General features: G+C 36.4%; 1 protein-coding gene across 1 annotated transcript; it reads right to left on the bottom strand.

The window, feature by feature from the left end:
- Positions 1-233: 233 nt before the first annotated feature.
- Positions 234-6,863, bottom strand: LOC18432321 (uncharacterized). The gene is made up of 3 exons (XM_006842430.4): positions 4,084-6,863; positions 2,012-3,056; positions 234-1,161 (listed from the first exon to the last, which is right to left on the bottom strand). Exons 1-3 carry the CDS (start codon positions 5,547-5,549, stop codon positions 727-729), a joined length of 2,946 nt encoding a protein of 981 aa, XP_006842493.1. The 5' UTR covers positions 5,550-6,863; the 3' UTR covers positions 234-726.
- Positions 6,864-22,423: the final 15,560 nt, after the last annotated feature.

Below are 22,423 nucleotides of genomic sequence, written 5' to 3'. Positions count from 1 at the left end.
TGAAATCATTTTCAAGTGTTTACCCAGAGTATAATTGTTGTAGTTTCACTATATCAAAAAAGAAAATACACGATTTTTGTACAATTTTTTTTGTTAAATAACAGATTAAGCCACTGCAATAATAATAATAATAATAATAATAATAATAATAATAATAATAATAATAATAATAATAATAATAATAATAATAATAATAATAATAATAAGCTCAATCAAAATAAATAAATAAAGGCTGGAAAAACTGAAGCATCACTGTGTATAACCTATATAACAAAACCCTTGAAATTACATTTCACTGAAACCACCCCAAAACCCTAACTTCCACTGTCCACATAACCGGCGAAAAGGAATCCGATCCATCAACCCCTTTCTCCCAATAAAAACACAACATAACATAACACAAAAATCTTCTTTCCAATGAAAAAGGACAAAAAACAAAAAATTACACCACTCAACCTGAAAAATAACCCACCGGATTCCTCTTCCCCAGCCACCAAAACCCACCCTTTCCTCAAATCCACCACTAGAAACAACCATAAACCCAATGGGCCCCCATAAACCCAATGGGCCCATCGTCCGAGACCAATGTGCCAAGTGGAGCCCAAATGAGCCCCAATGGGTGAGACCACTATATCTATCTTGAGAGACCAATGGGTCCATCAAGTGAGTCCGCAGTGCCTATTTTATAACCCCAGACAGGCCCATTGACTGGGTCCAATGGGCCAATCACGACTCTTCCTTTGGGCCTGGCGGGCTCCCGATGACCTCCAGAATATGGACAACTTCGCCCATGGCTGGCCTATTCGATGGCACTTGAGATGCACAAATCAAAGCGAGCTTCACCAAGGGCACAAGCACTTCCTCAGGCCATGCTGGGCCCATACGAGGGTCCACACAAGAGCCCACCCTGCCCCCCTCAAGTGCCCCACGAACTGAGTCCGACAAAATTACAACATCATCCTCAGTGTACTCAACGGGCCGGCGGCCAGTGATAATCTCAAGGGTTAGGACGCCAAAGCCATAGACGTCACACTTCTCACTGACGCGGGCTGAACCACAGGCGAACTCGGGTGCCATGTAACCCAGGGCGCTCTGTATCTTGCTACTTAGGACATAGCGATCGAGCATCGGGAGGAGTCGAGCAAGCCCGAAGTCACCGACCTTCAGAAAGAGAGAGCCACCATAACAAGTGGTTAGAAATGTCAAGAATCAGTTAAGAACCCAATTGCCAAGTATAACTACTCTAATGGACTATGGCATATGGTAACTGCAACAGTGATGGATGGAGGTTAAGTATACTATGTAAATCTCAAACCAAGTAGCATACACCTTTCCATTGGACCATGGTACAGCTTCTAATATTAATTTTTTAACAATAATTTTTGGGTAGAGAGAATTTTTGTCATTTGCCAAGAAAAAGTGCAGACACACCCCTTTGTGCAGGGTTTTCCGGTTAGGCTATAACCAACAGAAGTTCAGTGCTCCATTCATAACCTCAGCCCACTGTAATTTGATCGGTATAAAAGAAAAAATCAGTAATTTGCTTGGAGCAAGAGTTTTACAATGGTTTAACAAAGTTCACCTCAAGTGAAGGAAAAAATACCATCAATTCCAATCTTCTTTTTTTGAAATGGTTACCATCAATTCCAATCTTGCCGTGCCAAATAAAGGGAAACATCCTTGAGCATTAAAATAAAATAAAAATAAAAAGCACTTGAGTGCAAAAGAGCATTTAAATTTCAAAACTGAAGGTGGTTAGCAAAAAAAGAAAAGATCAGATTACATTCATCAACTTCAGTTTTGAATGTTAACAATGTTCAGACTTCAAAGTAACTTAGGCAAAGAAAATAGTTCAATGGTAAACATCCAAAATTGAAGTACGACGGATGTCAACAAATTTCATCAGTTTCAAGTTAATAAATCTAAGCTTTACATGTATACTAACAATAATTATCTGAACAAAAACATATGATAATAGTAAGCAACAAATCCAGAATAAGAAGAGACACACCTTCGCCTCGCCATTCTCATCGATCAATACATTGCTCGACTTAACATTGTAATGCACAACCGCCGGCCTACATGACTCGTGCAAAAACGCCAAGCCCCTTGCCACCCCCAATATTACCCTAAACCTCTCCAACCACGTGAGTGCCTTTCCTCCAGGCTCATGTAACCTGGAATACAAGCTCCCACCCCCCACATATTCATAGACCAACAGTTGCAATTGCGGTGTCCAATAATAGCCATGAAGGTGCACAAGATTCGGGTGCCTAAGTCTTCCGAGACTTCGAACCGTTTTCTCGAATTCACTCTGGGATTTCACTAACCCAGACACTGCCAATTTCTTAACCGCAACAGGACGACCATCAGGGAGTGGAGCTCGATACACAGCACCAAACCCTCCTCGCCCCAACTCACAGTGCTTATCAAGCAATGCATGAGCCCCTACACTGAAGTCTTTATCAGATGAAAACATCACTAGCTTTCCTGGTTGACCAGATCCTGTACTAGTCAAGGGGGATCCAACCCCAGATCCGGACCCAGACCTTGAGGGCTCAAGCACGAGTGCACCATCGGCTCTATGGTGTGCTCGAGCATTCATGTTGAGCAAAGTTACGGTGACTACCCCTAGGGCAATGAGGGCAGCGGCTGAAATTGCCACTAAGGTTGAGATACTAAGAATGATTTTCTTGTGGCGGGAGGTGGATTTAGTGGTAGGAAGGGAATTTTGGGGGCTGTTGGGGGTGGAGTCGGGGTTGAGGACGATGGGCTTCGGGAGAACAGCTGGGCACGAGCGGTTGAGGAGGGCCCCACAAAGGGAGGGGTTACCTGAGAGAGAGGTGGGGTCAAGGGTGTTGAAGGCAGGGCCCATAGGGAGCTCACCTGCTAAGTTGTTATGGGATAGGTTAAGAAAGAGAAGGTGAGGGAGGTTACCAAGTTGATGAGGGAGAGTGCCTGTTAAGTTGTTGAAGGAGAGGTCGAGGGTATGCAGAGAGGTTAAATTAGCAAGGGAGGCGGGCAATGGGCCGCTCAGGTTGTTCTTAGAGAGCGACCTGGATCAAAATTTAGACAAACAAATCAGTTTATATAAATGGAGGGAGAGTATCCAAATGGGATATGGAATACCCATAGTACAATGGGTTATTACCGTCTGATGAAATGATGGATTGTGATGGAGAGAGAACAGTACCAACCAATGGGGTTTGTCTCATTCCAGTGGGACCCCACTCCCTACTTCACGTCCATTGTTTCATTGGATGGTAATAGCCTGAAGACTATGGCTTTTCAGAGCCCATTGTGTTATTTCCTATAGACAAGACAATATAGAGACATTCCGAAAATAAAAGGTAAAGAGTTAAGCATCGCTCCACCGTGCATATACAAAACAAAATCGACAAATGATTAAGTAAATTTGATAACAAATTAAGGGTCATAAGTTTGACAGGAATCAGGGAAGGCAGACATTTTCCAAAGCTTCTACCAAGAAGTCGTTGAGTATTCAAGTGTATACAGTCATGAGTTACTTATAATTGCCAATTCAGAAGTTTTGTTGAAAGCTGGATTTTCAAGGTCTTGATAGTGGGATAGTAGACTTAAGCTGCATTTACCAGGGGATATTGGAAGAGAATTTTTTTTTGGAAAACACACAGTTTCAAGAACATAAGCTCAAGATGAAAGAGAAAGAATGTAAATTCCAAAAATTAAGAGTTACTAGCTAATTCTTTCTAACAAGAATAACAATAAAACTTAGAGCCTCACAGAATTACCAGATCTTTCTCTGACAGAGTTAAGAGTACCCATAGCTAAAATTCCATGAGATCGACATCTACCGTTAAGTTAATATTGATGTACATAATTGAATTCTAAGAACTAAAATTCAATCGAACTGGTATTCTTTCTCCGGATTAGAACAACAAAAAGGTGTGAAGTCAAACCCGTAATCAATCACATGCACAGGTTCAAAGATTCAAGGTTTACTGAAAAACTTTGATAAAAGCAAGTATCTCAAAAAAATGAATACCACCAGGTTAGATTTTACGTTGCATAGTATGTGTACACAAAGAGTTGGAGAGCACTTACAGAGTGCCAAGAGATCTCAGCTTTCCGATTTCCAGTGGTATTCCCCCAGATAGAAAATTTCGGTCAAGCCTTAAGTCAGTGAGAGCTATTGCCGCTCCAATCTTCAAAGGAATGCTCCCATTTAAACGATTTTGGGACAAATCAAGCACTTCAAGTTCCTTCAACTCTCCTATACCGGCTGGAATCTCAGAAGATAGAAAATTCCGTGAAAGATTCAATACCACCAATTGGCTAGAAAGGGCAAACGCCTCTGGAATTTTTCCACTTAATCCATTTTCCGACAGGTCAATAACCTTAACAGACTGGTAGAAAACATTCGACCCAGTAATATCCGGAATTGAACCAGTAAAACCATTCTGAGAAAGATTGAGTCTCTCTATACTCGATGCCAAAATCCCCTCTGGTATGATCCCTATTAACCCATTTTGACTAAGATCAACCTCAGAAAGATGCACACACATCGTTAAAGAATCTGGTATTTGTCCGGTGAATTTGTTCCCTGAAAGACTCAAGCTCTTAAGCATTTTTAACTCCCCAATACTGGTCGGAACCTCACCAGAAAACATGTTTCCTGACAAGTCCAAAACCTCCAAATTCTTTAGCATGCTGATCCATGAAGGTATCAATCCTGTGATCGAATTCTTCCCTAGCTTCAAAGAAGTTAACAGAGAAAGTCTCTGAAGCGAAACAGGTACGGTTCCTGTCAATGAATTTTCACTGAAATCCATCGAATTAAGCAACAAACACTTGCCAATATCCTCTGGTAAATTACCAGAAATCTGATTCTTCCGCAAATTAACTGTTCTGAGGTTAAACGAACTCCCAATCCCAACTGGAATGTTTCCAGTTAGTTCATTCCCTGATAAATCGAGGTCTCTAAGAGTGTTCAAAGACCAGATGTCTTCAGGCAATGAACCAGAAAGATGATTACTGGAAAAATTCAGCACTGAAATAGATGAACACGAGGTTAAACTCCTAGGAACAGGGCCATAGAAGTTGTTTCGAGCAAATGATACATAACGAAGAGACCCACATTGCTTGAAAAACTGATCAGGGATTTCTCCAGTAAGATTGTTGCCAGAGAAATCAACGGCTCTTAGGCTCTGGATAGTGGCAAGGTCAGGACTGATTGTGCCTGAGAAATAATTATTAGACAGAGAGAGCTTTCGAAGAAATTGGAGTCTCACAAGGCCTCGACCTATTTTTCCAGAGAGGGAAAGGTCATTCAATAAGATTTCTGTAACCCTCTGGGTCCTAGGATTGCATTGGATACCAAACCAGTTGCAGGGTGAGTTATCATCTTCAGACCATGAACTTAACACATTTTTTGGGTCATGGAGGTCAAATTTGAAGACGATTAGACCCAGTACATCATCATTAAGGGAAGGATTAGTACCTTGAGAGACAGTGAAAGCCAGGAAAGAGAGAAAGGAACAGAGCTTGACAATAAACAGGTTTCCTTCCATCTTCAATCTTTTAATGTATTTTACAGAGCCATTGGCATATTGTATCAACTGAAGAAAGCACTTGAAGAAATAATTGAATTGGGTTTACAGAGACATAAAAGATTTTGTCTCAAAGGAACAGCTTAATTTTTAACCCACGAGAAACTCTATGTATCAGGGAAAAAAATGATACTTTTAAGACAGAGATTTCGAGTCATTCATAAATGGACTGCAGCTATAAAAAAGGGATGATTTTTAACCAGATTTGCAGAATCAGAGCACAGAGAAGAAAGAGAAGGGTATTTGAAATAGGAGATATATAATCAAAGAAAAAACAGCAAAATGAAAACTAAAGGGAAGATGTAGGTTTTTAGGTCACTGTAATATTGAAAGCGTTAAAAGCGCTCTGCAAACATAGCCAAGAAACTCACAGATGGAAAATATTTCCTTGGGCTTTACAGGGGAATACCTGCTGATCCTGGTAAAGTTGTATTCGACAAAGAGGAAAATACACGCTTGAGAGTATGACCTTAAGAATGGATAATATCAAACCAGATTGGGAGATAAAGTTCAAAGATGCTTTCTTTTTGTGCCCTAAGAATAATGTGTCAGTCTCCGCCCTTTTTGTAAGAGCTCAAAGTAACTATTAGAAATGGCAAAGCAACAACCAGAGGTGGACAATACCCAACCAAATGTACAGTAGAACACTTTGAGATCCTTTCATTTGACAAATTCCACATAAAGGGATAGATAAATAAGCTAAACAAATGGCATTCAACTGGATTTGCAAAATAACACAGAGAGATCCACCCTTTTACCTCATAATTCCAGAAAAGGAAAAAACAACCAAAACTTCACCAGATTTTGAAGAAATCCCTCAAAAAGCTCTTCACTTAGCACTCACTTCATCAATGGCGAACTAACTAAGCAACGCCCTCCCTCTCTCTCTCTAGCGAGATTCACAGTTAAAACTCGAAGCTCCTCCAGTTCACCAGAAGCTTGCAGAAATGGCACCAGATTTACTTCTTACAACAAAAGCTTACTCTATTTGCAAGCAATGCCGAATAAAAATCAGCAAAAATAGCTAAAAATCGTCTATAATGGAGCTCAAAATTAGTTTTACAGTCACAAAAACCAGTAAGAGAGCTAGTTTAGGGCTCAGTCCTCAATCTCACTCGTTACTCCACCAAATCAAACCGGATTTGTCAAAAACCGATCGATCTCTTCCCGTCAGTAGCGTTTCCGGCGCCAAAAAAACGCCGGAAAGTCACCGCAAAATCACTCCCTAAGTGGCAGGGGCGTTCACTGAGTCCGCCATTAAAGCTGGCTCTGAAGTTTTTTCTCCTCTTTCTACTGCCTTAAAGACAACGCGGCCCAGGTTAACTTTGCATTTTATAGTCTTTCCACGTGTCACTGGGCTCAGTAACACGAGGGCAAGACTGTCTTGACATCTGATGTGTCTTAATGACGTGGCAGATGTATTGACACGTCGGATACGGCGCGCTTTGAGGTGGCGTGTCGGGTAAATTACATTATTGTCCAAACATTTTCTAAAATTCCTACAAAGAGGGGCATTTTGATTCATGTTGGTGGTGCCCACTTTGGGAAGATGTAGTTTCACACTGTCGGAAATCTTACGGTAACTTGATAATTATATTCAATCTTAATTATAAATTTTAAAATTTTAAAAATACTGTAGGCTAAATAGATCAACAATACTTGAAAATAGGTGGTTCATGATAAGGTCGTATTCTATTTCAGTTCTTTTTATTTTTAAATAAAAAAAAAGTTTATAAAAGTGTCAAGCTCTAAACAATCAAATTAGAACGCACCTCAAAAATTTCAGTAGAAGATGTAGTTTTGATGCCCAATATCCTCAAATTGATCATCTCGACCAGTGATTTAAAAAACACCGTATGAAATCATCGGGTCCGACCCGGGATTTGGTCACCCCATGCCTATTCTATCAATATATAGGAAATAATCCAGGCCTATAAAAGAATTAGTGATTTGCTGCAGTAAAACGACATTTTTCTATAGTAACAATTTCGATTCACCGATCCAGATCGATTTTTAGCTGGTTCATTGTTTTTACACATGTTTTTTTGCCGATTCACTGTTTTTTCCACACAAAATGGCAATCCGCACCATTAATTCACCGATATGGACTGGTTTTGACGATGTCCGATCATGATCACCGGTCTATTTTTTAAATCCCTGATCTCGACATCAAGATGCATGGACATGAGAAAAAAATGGATTTCAAGTTTTGAAAGTAGTACGTCTTGTAAAGCATTTTTCGACCATCAATTTTCAAGTTTTTATAGATTTGTTCGATCTACACTATTTTTGAAATTTTAAATTTTATAATTAAAGGTAAAAATATATTTTAAGACTATCACAAAGATTTTCAATATTAAAACTATATTTCTCGATACTATTTGAAAGTGTATTTTACTTTGATTGTATACAAACTGTACATGAAAAACAATCGGTCTGATATATGTTTTTAAACAATTCGTCCTTCTTGAGTACAATAGGCCATTGTTGGCCCCTAAACCATGAAGTATTGTAGGGTATTTTCGTCAGTTTTCTGAATATGGGTATTTCAGTAATTTTCCCTACAGAGACCTCTATTTTCTAATGTAAATGGCAAGGGTAGTTTTTGGAATTTATGGATAGAATAGAATAAAGGCGAGAAAAGTAAAGGTAAAGAGCGTTGGTGGGAGAGGAATAAAGAGAGGGGGGGCAGGCTTTTATTTCCCTTTGCTTATATAAATTCCATTAAATGAGGGGGCGTGCTTCTCTCTCTCTCTCTTTTCGAGTTAACCATGGTTCTCATGAATGCATGGTTGACTTAACCATGGTTGAAGTATGGCTACTTTCTCTCTCTACTCTGAGAATTTCTCTCTCTAAAAGATGACTCTCTCTCTCCAACGATAATTGAAGTATGGCTAGCTTCTCTCTCTACTGTGAGAATTTCTCTCTCTAAAGATGACTCTCTCTCTCTAACCATGGTTGAAGTATAGCTAGTTTCTCTCTCTACTGTGAGAATTTCTCTCTCTAAAAGATGACTTTCTCTCTCTTCCTACAGTGGACCACTTAATTAGGACGTCCAGGTACGCAGGCAGTGAGAGTTAGGGTTGGTTGAACTTTGAATTTGGGAGTAAGGAATTCAAGCATGTCAGTGTATGGGACAATGCCCCTCTTTGGCATGAAATTCTTGAGGTGCCCTTGGAATTTCCATCTAATATTTGTGCCTTAAAAATTTAACATCTTAAGGACAATCCTCTCTTTAAATAGGAATACGTTGTTTTAAATTAAGTGATTTTAGATCCAAATTGTCCATTTAGATGGAAATTGGCATAATCGAACCTGTTCTAGGATGGCATAGGTCTTAGCTTCGTCTCCCCTCCCCTTCCTTCCAAAAGAAAAAAACACCAATTTATATATTTTCTCTTTTTTAGATGATCTAATATTGTTTTAAGTCTCATCTAAATCTCCATCCTATAAACCCCTATTTTGAATTTTTTTTTTTCTTTTTTTTTTTTTGTAAAGTACCAATTCAGACCTATCTAAACCCAATTGGATCACTAAACCAATGATCCAACATGAATATGTGGGTTAACCGTCACTTGGCCAATCATGGCAACTGGATGTTGAGCCTCATCTTTGGTCTCAAGCTGATGAGGCGTTATCCCCATTCAGGTTTTGATCCGACGACTCTGGGATGAGAGAAACTGCATCCATCCTTATCCTTATGATCGATGAGTTGTTTATGTAAGGGCAGTTAACTCCCTTCTAAGGTGTCCCTGTTTAATCTGTTGTATGGTTGTTAGCAGTTTAAATTTTCCATTATTGAAATACTTGATTTTAAGGATCCGGCCCACCAATCTGAGTTGTAGTAGCAACTGAAAAATCGATGATCCAGCATGGAGACGTCTGAATTGACTTCTTTCGGGGCGGGTTTTCCATTCTGAACAGTCTCAAATTGATAAGTTACTCGAGTAGTTTATAATCTGGCAGTTCACTTCACTATAGCATTCAATCAGGGAGTTCACCACAAGACTCGGAGAATTCTCGAGCCATCATGTGAGTCTTGGTGGATTCTTTCTACAATTTTTATTTTTCACCATTTAGGCCAGCCAATTCAAACTCGGCAAGCCAATTTGAGCATCGGCAAGTCGGATTAGACTGCTATGTTGACATTGTGGTACCAATTTTTTAACATTGGTTTCAGCTTTCAGTGATAAATCTTCTTCTGAAGTTTGAGTTTGGTTAATGGAATAATAGCAGCCACCCCATTTCACATCTAATGGTCAAGATTAATGTGACCACCTTGTATCAAAAGTAAATGGTCTCATTCTGTACTTTTCCTTGACGAAACTATGTTTAACATGAGCAAGGACCAACCATTTTTGGGAGTGGAGCAGGGTCGTGGTGGTAGTACCATCTGAAGGCCAAGTGATCATCCATTTTCATAAATAGATTAAAAAAATGACTATGATTCTCACAAACGGATTAAAAATTTGACTATTTCAAAAACGGATTGGAGCTCATCATCCCCACTTGACTCACCCAAAAAAAAGAACCGACTATTTCTCTCTCGTTCTAATAAAAAAAGGGTTCTCTCTCTAACAAGAAACCTCGCCTAAAAAGAAGATAAAGGGAACAAGAAGGTTTATTTATACTCGATAGGTCCTAAACTAGTTTGCTTATTGACTTGTGGCTTGAATCATAAGATTTATTTTATATTGATTCTGTCCTTTTTGTTCTAAAGCACATTGTTAACATGTCGAGTTTCTCAACTTAATCACCTCTATCTTGGTTTAATTTTTCTTTGTTCCTTTTCATTTATTTTATATGAAATCTTTTTAAAAGTTGAATATTGTGCCCTTGGTCTTTATGGAAGACGAAACACACTCAATTTTCATCAGTGTTTTAAAACCCGACAATTTTCGATTAGGGTTGCCAATATGGAGAGGAATCCATCGGGCCCAATCCCATTATGGAAAAGTATGGTTCCCGGCTCAACAACCCCTCCTCTCCCCCCCTCCTTTAAAATCCCCTTTTCATTTTTTTCTTCGTTAAGCTTATCTAATTTTGTATGTGGTACCTCCTAAATTCCCACCTCATAAACCTCTATTTTAAATTTTATTTCATTTCATTTATTTTTTTACTTTTTTTTGGATCACCAATCTAGCTGATCTAGACCATGATGGAGGGTGAACGATTTGCCCCACCAATCCATTGTTTAAAAACATTTGGTTTCATAAAAAAGCACAAGTGGACTTCAATGGACGACCAAGATACCGATTCTACTTTGCCATCAATGATATCTAGACCGTCCTTCCAACTCAAACTGCACACTCTATCCTGCTAACTTATAAAATATTTATACGAATTGTACAGGATGAGACTATCTAGTTATAGTACAAGGAAGTTACAGTCAACCATACCATTAAATATCAAATTTAATAGTTGAGGACATATCATGATTTTTGAAAAAAAAAATTTTGGAATCTGAGCCAAGCATGACCACAAGCCATTCAATTTGACATCTTATTGTATCAAAAGCAAATAGTTTTATCATATACTTTCCCTGAGCCCCTGAATTTATGTTTAACATGGAACCATTGGTCCAAAATAACAATGTATAGCTTGCTCCGAGGATACTACGTTTGACTTTACAATTATCACACCAGATGAGTAGTTTTCTCAACAAAAAAAATTGGACATGTAGTTCTTAAGCTCTTGGATCTGCCCACCCAAAAGTTAGAAGGTCTTTATTCAATCCCATAATGATGTTGTTTTCGAAACAAATAAATGCATATGATTTTTTTTTATATGGGAAATTATTCAAAATACATATAAGATATGAACTATGTAATATCTTGCCCATATCTTTCGAATTATTTCAAAATATACACATGGCCATGAATTAAAATAGTTGAAAAAGGGTAAACTGACAAATTACTACACAGTTAAATATTTGGATAAATTTATCCATTATTTTTTGGGCGAGGTTTGATGCTAAGTTGAGAGGTGACATGCTATATAGTTGATATCTGCCTATACTAGCATATAAGTAAGAACTATGTCATATAAACTAGTTAGCATGTATATTATGCTCCTGCTCCTTTGAGCACAAGAGATCTAACATTTGAAGATATTAAAGAATTACCAATCACCTATTTTTCTTAAAAATAGATATTGAGTTTTTAAATACTTAGATCTGACCGTCCAATATTGGGCAATCTCTATCTGACCTTTAATACAATATTTTTCAGAGACATACATGAGCAAGTTTGAAAATCTAATTTTTCTTTTTGAAGTTAATTACTAAGTTGAAGAAGTTGCATCCCTAAATCTTTGCGGTATAAAAATATTCCTATATTGATTTTTACTCAATAGAGTGAATATAGGGAGGAGGGTAGAATCTTTCAGGTACACTAATATCTTATTTCACTAATATAATATACATTGATTTCGTATTTCTCTAGTCTTTCAAGAGGCTAAAATATTTAAATGTCCTTTGGACTTAAACAAAAAGTTGAGGGGCTTGCAGCCTTTTGTCACATGGGTTAGGGTTAAGTTAGTGCATATATTCCCAAGCATGTTATAAAATCATGTATGAAGCATCTATTCCTAGAGATTTTAGGCTTTCTAGGAATAAAGTATTAAAGGGTTTGAAACTTTTTGGGTGGTGCAATAATATCAATTCAAGCAATAGTAATAGATTGTACATTTCCCCATTCTTGACATGATTCCTGTCTTCCTCTTTTGTTTTATTGTTTCCATAACAATGAAAAAAAAGTTATTTAAGAATAAAATAATACTTGTGTTTAAGCCAATTCCTTGGGTAGTGTTCAACGTGAGGTGGGGTCCACTTGGGCTTAGTTTTGAAGGGTCTGGATTTCAAATGGGCTTGATGGATGGTTCATATGAGCTCATTCCCTTGTCATATTTGATATCAATTTGTTTGGAATTCTAACCAATTGAATGGAGGGCTCAAATTTCAAGCTAGGGCAAAGCATTTAATGTAGATTGAAAGGACATCACTTTTGCTCATGGAAAAGAAAAGAAAGCACCACTTAGCTTATGACTTTAGACAAGTGGTGTGACACTAGATTATGTAAAGGCGATTCGTAACGGATCGAAGTTTGTCACCCATGGCAACAAATGTACATGGCCACACAAAAGCCTGTGAGGCATTTTCCTGTGTGACCACTTAGCACACTTATTCTCATTGCCAAAAGACTGAATGGGGGGTAGTTTTTTATTTAATTGGATTCTGTTTTAGAATCACCAAATAAGTATCAAAATAGATTTTCAGTTTTTAAACACCCCTATCTAAGCCCGGTTGCCAGCCCAACCTGGACCTAGAAAACTAGGGCCCGAGGGCGGGGCTATCACGGCCTGAAAGTACGGTTGGACAGAGCCATGATGGGCTGGGCCAACCCCCTTGTTTTTTCTTTATTTTTTATATTTTATTTTGCTCAGCCTAGCCCTGATGGGGCTGGTGCCCGGGCCTGGGCCAAACCGTCTTTGGCCCAGTCAAGCTAAACCTATGAGGACTAGTGTGGGCTAGGGCCAAGGGTGGCCTGGTCAAGGCCCAACCATTGACAGCTCTAGATCCGACTATTGTTGGTGCCTACGGATTTTTATCTTTTCTTTTAGCCACTCACGAGGATAAATTTTGGGGTCCTCAAAATAAAGGAAGGTATGGGTCTACCCATGGGAATGAATGTAAGATGTGCTCCTTCAAGATCATATAATGCTTTAGCAAGAAAAAAAAAAAAAAGTGCCCATCTTCTCAAGAGCATATAATGCTTATGCAAAAGAAAAAAAAAAGTCAGCACCTTCTCAAGGGTAATTATTTGAAAACGCATGCAATAAGATCATTCGTTTTGGTAGGAGGACATCATAATCACCCTTGGCTATTAGTTATGAGGTCATGTGGTTGAAGTTGTTCCACTAACTTGGTTTAAAGTCCAACAGTATTTTCTTAATATTTGTAACGCATAAAGATTTCGTAGGAAGGGGATGATTGTGATCACTATGTACAAAAATGTTGTACGAAAATGTAAGTAGTCTTAAAATACAAAATCCATTATCTTTATATATATATATATATATATATATATATATATATATATATATATATATATGAAAAGTTATATGTTATTGGAGTAAGATGTACTTTAGTTATGTGAGAAGGGAAAGAACCGGATCATTCACCCACCGAATTCAATCTAGATCAACAACATCCAAACCAGATCACATTAATTGTTCAAAGTTCAATACATAATTATGCTTCACAAGAAACAAGCCATTGAACCAATGCAAACAATAAGAATACATCGACAATCGTTTTAAGAGACCACGATTCGTGCCGTGGAAGCTCCAACGGCTCTATTTTCGAAATTTGGCTATGGTCAACTCTTTCACTCAAAATTAAAAGGAAATAAAAAAAAGGAGAAAATGTGTCTTCCATGGGCTTCCAAGAATGTCATGTCCTCGTGAAAAACAATTACTTGGGAAAATGCATGGGGAATTACTCGGCAAAAGACCTTGAATTTTGATGAGGGGGAGGGAGGAGCTAGGGCAATTGTATCAAATATAAACTTTTTTAAAGAAAATATCTCCATACATTATTTTTCTACATTTAATTTCTCGACATACCCACGGTTTGAAACATATTTGATGGCATAGAGATTTCATTTAGTGTATCTTCTAATCCTATGGATCAAACCACATATTTTTAGCCTAAACAAAAGTAAAAATAAAAACATAATCACATCTCTCTATGAGTGTGTGTATTTGTAAATACCAAGTTGAATGTACGAGTCGAGCTCGTTCATCTCTTCCAGTATTTGTAAATATCGAGCTGAATGTATGAGTTGAGTTGGTTCATCAACTTCATTTAGCATTCACAAAATAAAACTCTACAAAACAACAAAAAGTAACAAGAGTAAGAAAATGATGTCTAAAAAGGTGGAAAGATTTACGGGGGTTCAGAAAGGTACAGAAATACAACTCACTTCACCTCATGAGACAAAAAAAAAACTCATTTCATTTTTATGGATTGTATACAATGAGACTATTTACCTATTGTACAAGGAAGTCATAGTTTTAACTATGCTATATGAAATTTGATAGTTTCGGTGTGCCACAAAGTTCGAAATTTTTTTTTTTAAAATTTAGAGTTTGGTCAATAGAATAAATACAACCACCCAATTTTACATTCAATGGTCAAGATTAATTGTGGCCACCTTATACAAAAAGTAAATGGTCTTGTTGTATAATTTTTACTATTTTTAAGATTTATAATTTATTTTCTCTTTATATGTAATACATCTCGAGGTGGACATTGATTAATTAGAAGGTTTTTCAACTTTGGAGCACTTTATTCTAATGGATTTTTTGAGGTGCAACTTACTTTTGGAAGTTAAAATTGCAACGTTATATAAACTCTTTTTTTTTTTTTAAAGATATCCCCAAAAACAAAAATATTTACGTTTATTTCCCTGAAAAGAAAAATCTTCATCATTATGTTGACCTAATTGCAGCATTCATATTTTGCAAACAATCGCCGAGGTATTGGCGATCCGAATCTTTGGAAGCTCGATAACATCGTCGTTTCCCTTGACTTGTCGAAGCCCAAAGGTGCTGTTAAACACGAAACCCTAAATAATGAATACTTTGATTATTTTCTGGTTTAAATAGTGAGAAAAAAAAACCTAAAAGATGAGTGAAATATGATCTGGTGGGAACAGTCAAATGGTCCTTAAAACTTTTAAAAATTTCGACCCCTTCTCCCCCAATACACACCAAAGACCAAACCCCTCCCCCGAGTGTTTTAAAAAACGCCGAGTCGAACCGGACTCGCCCGGTTCGACTCGGAATTCGTGAAAAGGGACCGGATCGGTTGAAAAATCGGAAATCGTCCGATTCTAGAGAGAACCGGACGATTCTGCACAGTGACTCGCCGATTCACTGTACGGAATCGGCGAGTCCGAACAGTGAATCGGCAAGTCCATACGGATTTTTTTTTTTTTTTTTTTTTTTTTTTTTTTTTTTTTTTTTTTTTTTTTTTTGTAATCCATGATAGATTTTTTTGTAATACTTGATCGATTTTTTTGTAATCCATGATCGAATTGTTTTTGTTTTTTTGTAATCCATGATCGAATTTTTTGGTTTTTTGTAACCCATAATAGAATTTTTGTAATCCATGATCAAAATGTTTGTTTTCTTTTCTTGTAATCCATGATCGCTTTTTTTGTTTTTTTTTTTTTTTTTGTAACCCATGATAGAATTTTTTGTAATCCATGATCGAATGTTTTGTAATACATGATCGAAATGTTTGTTTTTTTTTTGTAATCCGTGATCGAAATGTTTGTTTTTTTTTTTGTAATCCATGATTGAATTTTTTGTTTTTTGCTTTTTTTGTAACCCATGATAGAGTTTTTTGTAATCCATGATTGAATTTTTTGTAATCCATGATCGAACTGTTTTTTTCTTTTTTTGTAATCCACGATTGAATTTTTTGCTTTTTTTTGTTTGTTTTTTTTTGTAATCCATGATCGAATTTTATGTAATCCATGATCGAATTTTATGTAATCCATGATCGAATTTTATGTAATCCATGATTGAATGTTTTGAAAATTTGTGATTTTTTTTTTTTAATCCATGATCGAATTTTTTTTTGTAATCCATGATAGAATTTTTTGAAAATTTGTGATTTTTTTTTTAATCCATGATCGATTTTTTTGAAAATTTGTTTTTTTTTTTTTTTAATCCATATTATTCAAAGAGAAAATGAGAGAGATGATGATTCTGAGGCCACCCTATCCCAGCCATATTATTCACATATCGAGTCCCAACAACAACAGTGTAGGGATGAGCACGAAATATTGTAAATTAAATGCTGAATGGCGGTTCATGCAGGGAAAGAACATATCAATATTCGCATATTCATTCAAAAACATGAAAATTCTTAATGGAGTACCCTCATTTTTTATTGAATTCCTAAAAAACAATATTTATAATGAATTTTAATAATTTTTTCGAATTTTTTTTAAGCTTTATTCTGACCGATTCACTCGATTCCCGATCCGGATCGCCTATTCGCCGATCCAAATCGGTTTTTTGGAAACCCGATCCGAGTCACCGATCCGTTTTTAAACCATTGCCTCCCCCCTTTTTCTCTCTCTCTACCCAGTACCCACAAGCTAAGGACTCCTCTTGCTTCTGCGCCAGTATTTTTTTTATAAAATATATCTATGCTTTGATCCAAATTTTTATTTTCTTTAGTGTTCAGCTTCCAACATCTTCCTCTGCACATGTTTGCGCAGATCTGGTTTTTTTCATTGTTCCCGAGAATCGAAATACTCATGGGGCATTTTATGGTATGATCCATTTTTTTTCATATCTTAAGAAGATGACTTGCTCTCTCATGATTTTTTTTTCCCAATTTTTTTTTGTTCATTGATCTTATATTTGTAACATCATACTGCTTTTTTATTTTTTATTTTTTTATTTTTATTTTTGGCCTTTAGAGCCATTCGTTGGCTTGGAGGTATATTAGAGATCAATCTGATGTTCCAAACAACATCCATTCTTGTAGCGAAACGTTGGACCTTATGGCCTACATGAGTTCTAAGCAGGGTCTAGGGCAGACATTGGACCACTCACTGGACAAACAGTCCAATGTCAACATAAATCAGACCTCTTGCGATCTGGTGTCACAAATGTTGGCTGCTTAAAACTTAAGAACCTTTCAAAATTTGGAGCATTCGATGTTAGCCACATATAAAATACCATAGTAAAGTTTAGAAAGGTATGATGTTTGAAACATCGGACCGACCCATAATATAAACATCCTTCTGTTGGACTTCCCGATTCTTGGAGGTGTCTTGCTTTGAAAGGCCATGGGATTTTCCAACACGGAACTTGTGCCCAGACTCAATGGATAAGCAATTGAATCGTGAAGAATCAGGCTCCAACCTTAGTCAAATTCAAATTCACTCTTTGTGCTAGCAAATAAGCATAATAAAATTCTTGGCCCACTCTCATCAAATTCAAATTCACTCTTTGTGCTAGCAAATGAGCATAATGAAATTCTTGGCCCTTTCTCATCAAAGACAAGATTCTGAAAGTTGAACAAGTGGATAACTCCACAATGGATATAACTGAATGGATGGCCTCCGCAATTGTCCTTTATGGGTTAGCATCGCAAAGAACTGAGGTTCATGGTTGTGGGGTGCGAACGTACCAGTTTCTCACAAACCGCATTATCTCCATCACTAATCAAAGGCATATGTATGCCCAGGTCGACCTTCTAACAATCCAATGTCGTAATGTAGATCTTACCAACCAGTAGCTTCTGCGACGGTGGCCTCGGATACTTTCTCTTATCAATTTCTGACCACGGCATATATATATATATATATATATATATATATATATATATATATATATATATATATATATAAAAAGCTGGGATTAACATATAAACATATGAGCCCAATAGCTTAGATTAAATCTGAGCCTGACGATCATGAATGTTCGGTAGTGCTTGAATTTTATTTTTCTACAAATCCAAATCACTTGAAACTTTAGGTGTGTATTCTTCTCATCATGACATACCTAATAAAAATATAAAAAAAAATTATCCACAAATAGGAAAAATGACCAAAATACCCCACAAAACCTCTCGGGGATATTTTGGTAAATTTATTTATGTAAAATATTTTTTTGATATTTTTCGAAAATTTACCCTTTTTTTTATGAGCACATATTTAAAATTTCAAGTGATTTGGATTTGTAGAAAAAAAAAAAATTCAAACACTATCAGACATCCGTGATCTTCAGATCGACCTAGATTCAATCTGGACCATTGACTCATATGTTCATATGAACTAGTGGACTAACCCCAGCTTTTTCTTATATATATATGAATCTAACATTAGCCCACTAATTGATAGCTACGATAAACACTCAATGGCCCCAAATGGAATCTAAACTGATCTAATGTTCACGATTGAATTTCATATTTAAATTTTAAATTTTTTTCTACGAATCCAAATCACTTTAAATTTGGAACCTCTATCTTTAAAAAATAGACAAATCTAATTAAAATATTAAAACACTAATTCATAAAAAGTAAATTGACCAAAATACCCCTAAAATGTTTAAGGGTAATTTGATCCCATTAAATTTTATAAATTATTTTTTCAATAATTTTATTAAATGAGCATTAATGAAAAGAGTGGACATGCCAAATTTTATGTGATTTAAATTTGTATTAAAAGTATTAAAATTCAAATACAAAAAACAATCATAACCATCAAATTGACAAGATCTTTTCCATATATATATATATATATATATATAGGATCTACAGTCCGATCCTATTTATAGTATTGTTTAAATCTTAGAGTAATAAGTGAATATCTTAGAGTAGATACATGAATAGGATACTATTATATCTAATTAATTCTTGCAGAATTTTGTAGTAATTAAGAAGGAATAAGATTAAACAGATAAAAGGGATAATAGATACATCTATAACTAACCATTGAGCATAAGTAAAATCTCTAATTTTTATGCTAAATAGTATTTTAAATTGCATCGTATAGTTTTATCATATTCTAACACAAACTTATAAAACAAATTTTATTATAAACAACAAACCACTGTTACAATATTGTTTACAGAGAACAAAAAGCAGAAAACAGAAATCAGAAAACAGAAATCATAAAACAGAAAGACTTACTGGGTGTATATACAGTAACTGGAAAATAATTTCCAGTGATGCGGGCAGTATGAAGGAAGAGATGTAATATTGCAGTCACACATATAGAGAGAGAAGAGATTGAACCTGGTGATTGAAGGCTATTGAAGCTATGAGGTCAAGATAGCTTGTATGTCTTATAAGATCTGAGTATGTGGCTCGACTGAAGAGAGAGAGAGAAGTGGAGCAGAGAAGCTCAAAGAATAGTAGAGGAGAGCATGAAGAGAGAGGGAGAAGCGGAAGAGGAAGAATGAGGAGATGAGGCGACCTTCGAAGCAGAAGGAGGAAACTTGGCGACCTCGGAGCGACTTACTCAAATGAAAGGAGGTCTCCCCTTTTTATAAGTGAGTTTGCTTAGGGGAGAAGCAAGGGTTGGAGGAAACGGACAAGAGAGATGAGAACCGTAAGGAATCTAACAAAAAAGAAAAAGAGAGACAAGCCTAAAAGCGAAAAAAGCCAAAAAGTAAAAGAAGTGGCTACAGTGAAAAGCCAAGTGGCTACAGTGCTTTTTTGTCTTTTTCTTTATGGTGGCTACAGTGACATTCTGTCATATATGTCGGTGATCACTGTTCATGATGCTTTTTATCGGTGATGCTTTTATTCGTTGTCGGTGATGATGGTGACAGCGTCGGTGGAGTTTTTGGAACATTATTGTTGGTACAGTCATCTGGACAAGTATATGGTGATGAATATTGGAATCTTTACCAGCAACTATTTTGATTTTTTATTGCAGATTCTTCAGGGTCTTTGACTGAATTCGTCCGGGTCATCTTCGTCTGGATCAGTTTCTTCATCCGGATTTTCTGTAGGGAGATTAAGGTATTGGTTGGTGTATAAAGAAGATGATTGTACGGTCTCCTCAGAGGAAACTGGTTTTTTCCCAGCTTCAGCAAATATTTCTCTCATTTGTTTTTCTAATGTCTCTTTTGAGGCATTGTGGTTTGACTGAAGCATATTTCTCGGATAGGTTGGGAAATCAAATGAAGTATTAGCTGTATTCTGGCTTGGTTGTTTTTTAGGGGTTTTCTGAGGTATTCTTTTAAGTGTAAGTGTTGTAGGGTCCATATTGAATATGTCCCACCACTTGACAGAGATAGTTTTTCAAAGTCTGGGGATATAAGAATAGTCAGCAGAGGTATCAACTGAGATTGAATAATCCCATTTCATTATCCAGGGGATTTGATATAGGGCCATGAAATATAGGTAGATATCAATGGTATTATCAGCCTGGTTATATTCTTTGAATTGTTCCTGCACTGTTTTGAAAGCAGGAGATAAAATTTGAGATGTTGAACCCCACACAAAAAACCAATTTTTAAACCATGTGGAGAATCTTTCGAAAACAGGAAGCCGAAACTGGATGTACCAGCTGTGTGTGTTATTGGGATTTTGATAATAGAAAAACTTATGCCATGCTTCAATATATTCAGCATACTTGAAATATTTATAGGAAAAATCTGGGTTGTGAAGTTTTTTTTCCTTGCGCGGGATTGCAACCCCACTCGTCATAGAAAAGTAAGTTTTTAATTTGGACCTTCGAATATGCAATGGTCCTGGTATTCTGTTGATAATAGTGGACAACGAAAATGGATCCCGTTTCCATCAAGATGGCTTCAAAGTATTCTCTGGTTTTAACTCCATTGGAAGGGTTAAGATGATTGAGCAAATATAAAGGAGTAAGTTTTATTGGCTCAGTATTAACATGTTTATCATCGATAGTAATATCCATGAGATAGGCTCTTTCTATATAGGAAGACCTGGGTATATTGGGTTATGAAGCAGACTTGGTCTGGGCTGGAGAATATATAGGTTTTGAAGCAGTAGCTTCAGGGTAGGTGATTTGATGAACAGGCGAATGGGAAGGTGAACGAATTGCCAAAGGCGATGGTTCCCCTTCATATGGTATTATATTCGACATGGGTTGTGCCTCGAGAACCCATTGGACTATATAAAGGTGAAAGTGAAATATTATTATTTCTATTCTCCTCGAACAGCTGTAGAGCAAGGGATAAAGGTGATTCGTCGTTTGAGTCAGTGTTGCCCCCCTGCAAAAATTCACGGGTTAAAAAGTCAGGAAATAAGTTGGAAGACCCGGGAAGGTGTTCGATGGTAAAATCAAAAGCAGATAATATAGCTTGCCACCGAGCAAATATTTGTTTGGAAACCAAATTTTTAACATCTTTTTGCAGAATATCTTTAGCTGCTTTGCAGTCAGTTCGTATAAAAAACTGTTGATTAAGAATATCAATTTGGAATTTAGAAACACAATGGACAATGGCTAATAACTCTTTTTTGACCATTGAATAATTTAATTGTGTAGTATTCCAAGCTTTGGACGTACATCTGAGTAATTGTTCTTGATTATCAATTTTCTGTTTGAGAATACCTTCTAATCCTTTGTCGGAAGCATCACATTCTATGATTTTAAAAGCAGTGGGATGTGGAAGGGAAAGACAATCAAGAGTTTTTACCTTTCGCTTGATTACCTGTACTGCTTGAGTATGGATATGGGTCCATGATGGAGGATTCTTTTTGAGTCTATCATATAGAGGCTTAGAATCGATAGCAAGATTAGGATAAAATCACTAACATAATTTAAATAGCCTAAGAACCTTTGGAGTTCTTTTTTATTAAGTATTTGATCAGGGAATTTATCAGCAAATTGTATTGATCTATCTATGAGAATAATTGTTCCATGATGAATCATATGGCCAAGATATCTAATATTGGTTTTGAATAAATTAATCTTTTTTGTTGAGACTACCAATCCAACATTCTGGACTGCATGTATGAAAGTATTAATATATTTAATATGTTGATCTATTGATTCGGAGAAAATCAAGACATCATCTATGTATACTATCATGAATTGATGATATGCATTAAAAACATCATTAATTATTTTCTGAAATTCAGATAGAGCGTTCTTTAGACCAAATGGCATAACGTTCCATTCATATTGTCCAAATGGGACATTAAATGCTGTTTTATATTTATCTTGTTCTTGGATTTGTATTTGCCAATATCCAGATTTCATATCAAATTTTGAAAAGATACAAGCTTGAGCGACTCTATTGGGTATAGGATATCTGATCCA

This window comes from Amborella trichopoda, chromosome 8 (genome assembly GCF_054954075.1).
Source record: "Amborella trichopoda isolate Santa Cruz 75 chromosome 8, AtrichopodaSantaCruz75HAP2 v2.0, whole genome shotgun sequence".
Lineage (NCBI taxonomy): Eukaryota > Viridiplantae > Streptophyta > Magnoliopsida > Amborellales > Amborellaceae > Amborella > Amborella trichopoda.
The sequence above is the reverse complement of the archived record's forward strand: the minus strand, read 5'-3'. Positions and strand labels throughout refer to the sequence as shown.